This window comes from Apium graveolens, unplaced genomic scaffold, assembly GCF_009905375.1.
Source record: "Apium graveolens cultivar Ventura unplaced genomic scaffold, ASM990537v1 ctg4664, whole genome shotgun sequence".
In the NCBI taxonomy this organism is placed as follows: Eukaryota; Viridiplantae; Streptophyta; class Magnoliopsida; order Apiales; family Apiaceae; genus Apium; species Apium graveolens.
The window spans coordinates 234,593-238,455 of record NW_027418632.1 but is presented as its reverse complement, the minus strand read 5'-3'; the positions used below and the strand labels follow the sequence as shown (position 1 = coordinate 238,455).

Below are 3,863 nucleotides of genomic sequence, written 5' to 3'. Positions count from 1 at the left end.
ATGCAATTAAAAATCCTTTTACAACCTCTTAGTCCCACATTCATACAAGTCAATTTTGGTCCACATTTTGGTTCTAATTAACCATGTAAGTCACTTTTCACCATATTAGAGTCATTTTGCACCCTATATGAGTCACTTTCCACCATATATTTGTATAATTAACATGTTAACATCATATACATCCGATTTGACATCCTTTTACCACCTCTTAATTCTACTTTCATACAGATCAATTTTGTTCCACATTTTGGTTCCAATCAACCATGTAAGTCACTTTTCCCCATATTAGAGTCATTTTGCACCCTATAGGAGTCACTTTCCACCATATATACAACAATTAACATGTTAACATCATATATATCCAATTTGACATCCTTTTAACCCCTTTTAATGCCACTTTCATACAAGTTAATATTATTCCACATTTTGGCTCTAATCAACCATGTAAGTCACTTTTCACCATATTAGAGTCACTTTGCACCCTATAACAGTCACTTTCCCCATATATTGATACAATTAACATGTTAACATCATGTACATGCAATTAAACATCCTTTAACCACCTCTTGGTACCCCTTTCTTACAAGTCAATTTTGGACCGCATTTTGGCTCTAATCAATCATGTAAGTGACTTCTCACCATATTAGAGTCACTTTGCACCTTATAAGAGTCACTTGCCATCATATATTGGTACAATTAATATGTTAACATCATGTACATGCATTTAGAAATCCTTTTACAACCTTTTAGTGCCACATTCATACAAGTCAATTTTGGTCCACATTTTGGTTCTAATAAACCATGTAAGTCACTTTTCACCATATTAAAGTCAATTTGCACCCTATATTAGTCACTTTCCACAATCTATTTGTATAATTAACATGCTAACATCATATACATCCAATTTGACATCCTTTTACCACCTATTAGTTCAACTTTCCTACAGGTCAATTTTGTTCCACATTTTGGTTCTAATCAACCATGTAAGTCACTTTTCACCATACTGGAGTCACTTTGCACTCTAAGAAAATTCTCAAAGCTAGGGAGGAAGCCCTGTCATTTGTAAAATATAAGGTGGGTCAAAATTCGGAGTTTTTGGTCTGGCATGATCCCTGGACGGAGGGAGGACCTTTGTTGAACTGTTATGGTCCTGGTATTTTCTCGGTTACAAACACAGTCAACATGGAGAGGGTGGGTGCTCTTATTGCTGGGTCTAATTGGGACTTGCCCATTTCGAACCATACCACAGTTATGGATTTTCGAAGGAGGGTTAGTTTGGTTAACATAGGGCGCACAGACTCAATTCTTTGGGGTGATTCAGACGAAGCATCTATAGCCTCTATTTATCACGGAATTCATGCTCATCATGCAGAACCTCCATGGGTTAAGGCGGTGTGGCACCCTTTTAATATACCGAACTGTTCGTTCTTTATGTGGTTAGCATTCCATAACAGATTGATGACTAGAGATCGGATGATAAGAATTGGTATGCTAGTGGATGGGAACTGTATTTTATGCAATGCACAGCTAGAGTGTATTGAACATTTACTTACTGATTGTCCGTTTACGAACTTAGTTATGAGTAGTATGGATTTCCCTTTTGTGCGGGACTGGATTTCCTATATGCAAGGACATTTCTTTAGGGTGCAGCTGAGGAAAATACAAGAATTTGTGGCTTTTCTTTTTCTGTCGGTAGTTGGGCATACCATTTGGGGTGAAAGGAACAGACGTGTGCATAACCCGGGGAAGATTAAAACAACTCATCAACTGGTCCATCACATCAAGCAAATAATGAGAGAGAAGCTATCAACTAACAGGCGGTTCCAAAAGGAAGCAGCTGCGGACAGTACCTTAATTCTAAATATGTACTAATCATTGTAAATATAGTTCTAGATTAGTTCTTTTGCTGTTAGTTGATAGGTAACAGGTTGGTTCTCGTGGGGTATGCCCCCGGATTTTGTAATTGATGTTTCTGTGTTATATAATTTTATTTAACAAAAAAAAAAAAAAAATCCTTTTACCACTTATTAATGCCACATTCATACAAGCTAATTTTATTGCACATTTTGGCTCTAATCAACAATGTAAGTCACTTTTCTCCATATTGGAGTCACTTTGCACCCTATAAGAGTCACTTTCCCCATATATTGATACAATTAACATGTTAATATCATGTACATGCAATTAAATATCCTTTAACCACCTCTTCGTACCCCTTTCCTACAAGTCAAATTTGGGCACATTTTGGCTCTAATCAATCATGTAAGTGACTTCTCACCATATTAGAGTCACTTTGCACCTTATAAGAGTCACTTGCCATCATATATTGGTACAATTAACATGTTAACATCATGTGCATGCAATTAAAAATCCTTTTACCACCTCTTAGTGCCACATTAATACAAGTCAATTTTAGTCCATATTCTGGTTCTAATTAACCATGTAAGTCACTTTTCACCATATTAGAGTCATTTTGCACCCTATATGACTCACTTTCCACAATCTATATGTATAATTAACATGTTAACATCATATACATCTGATTTGACATCCTTTTACCACCTCTTAATTCTACTTTCATACAGATCAATTTTGTTCCACATTTTGGTTCTAATCAACCATGTAAGTCACTTTTCACAACATTAGAGTCATTTTTCACCCTATAGGAGTCACATTCCACCATATATACAACAATTAACATGTTAACATCATATATATCCAATTTGACATCCTTTTACCGCCTATTAATGCCACTTTCATACAAGTTAATTTTATTCCACATTTTGACTCTAATCAACCATGTAAGTCACTTTTCACCATATTAGAGTCACTTTGCACCCCATAAGAGTCACTTTCCCCATATATTGATACAATTAACATGTTAATATCACGTACATGCAATTAAACATCCTTTAACCACCTCTTGGTACCCCTTTCCTACAAGTCAATTTTGGGCACATTTTGGCTCTAATCAATCATGTAAGTGACTTCTCACCATATTAGAGTCACTTTGCACCTTATAAGAGTCACTTGCCATCATATATTGGTACAATTAACATGTTTACATCATGTACATGCAATTAAAAATCCTTTTACAACCTCTTAGTGCCACATTCATACAAGTCAATTTTGGTCCACATTTTGGTTCTAATTAACCATGTATGTCACTTTTCACCATATTAGAGTCATTTTGCACCCTATATGAGTCACTTTCCACCATATATTTGTATAATTAACATGTTAACATCATATACATCCGATTTGACATCCTTTTACCGCCTCTTAATTCTACTTTCATACAGATCAATTTTGTTCCACATTTTGGTTCTAATCAACCATGTAAGTCACTTTTCCCCATATTAGAGTCATTTTGCACCCTATAGGAGTCACTTTCCACTATATATACAACAATTAACATGTTAACATCATATATATCCAATTTGACATCCTTTTAACCCCTTTTAATGCCACTTTCATACAAGTTAATATTATTCCACATTTTGGCTCTAATCAACCATGTAAGTCACTTTTCACCATATTAGAGTCACTTTGCACCCTATAACAGTCACTTTCCCCATATATTGATACAATTAACATGTTAACATCATGTACATGCAATTAAACATCCTTTAACCACCTCTTGGTACCCCTTTCTTACAAGTCAATTTTGGACCGCATTTTGGCTCTAATCAATCATGTAAGTGACTTCTCACCATATTAGAGTCACTTTGCACCTTATAAGAGTCACTTGCCATCATATATTGGTACAATTAATATGTTAACATCATGTACATGCATTTAGAAATCCTTTTACAACCTTTTAGTGCCACATTCATACAAGTCAGTTTTGGTCCACATTTTGG

At 35.2% G+C, this 3,863-nt stretch overlaps 1 protein-coding gene across 1 annotated transcript; it reads left to right on the top strand.

Annotated features, from left to right (window-relative positions):
- Nucleotides 1-1,182: 1,182 nt before the first annotated feature.
- On the top strand, nt 1,183-1,872 carry LOC141702108 (uncharacterized). The gene has a single exon (XM_074505796.1). It carries the CDS (start codon nt 1,183-1,185, stop codon nt 1,870-1,872), a length of 690 nt encoding a protein of 229 aa, XP_074361897.1.
- The last annotated feature ends 1,991 nt before the right edge of the window (nt 1,873-3,863 follow it).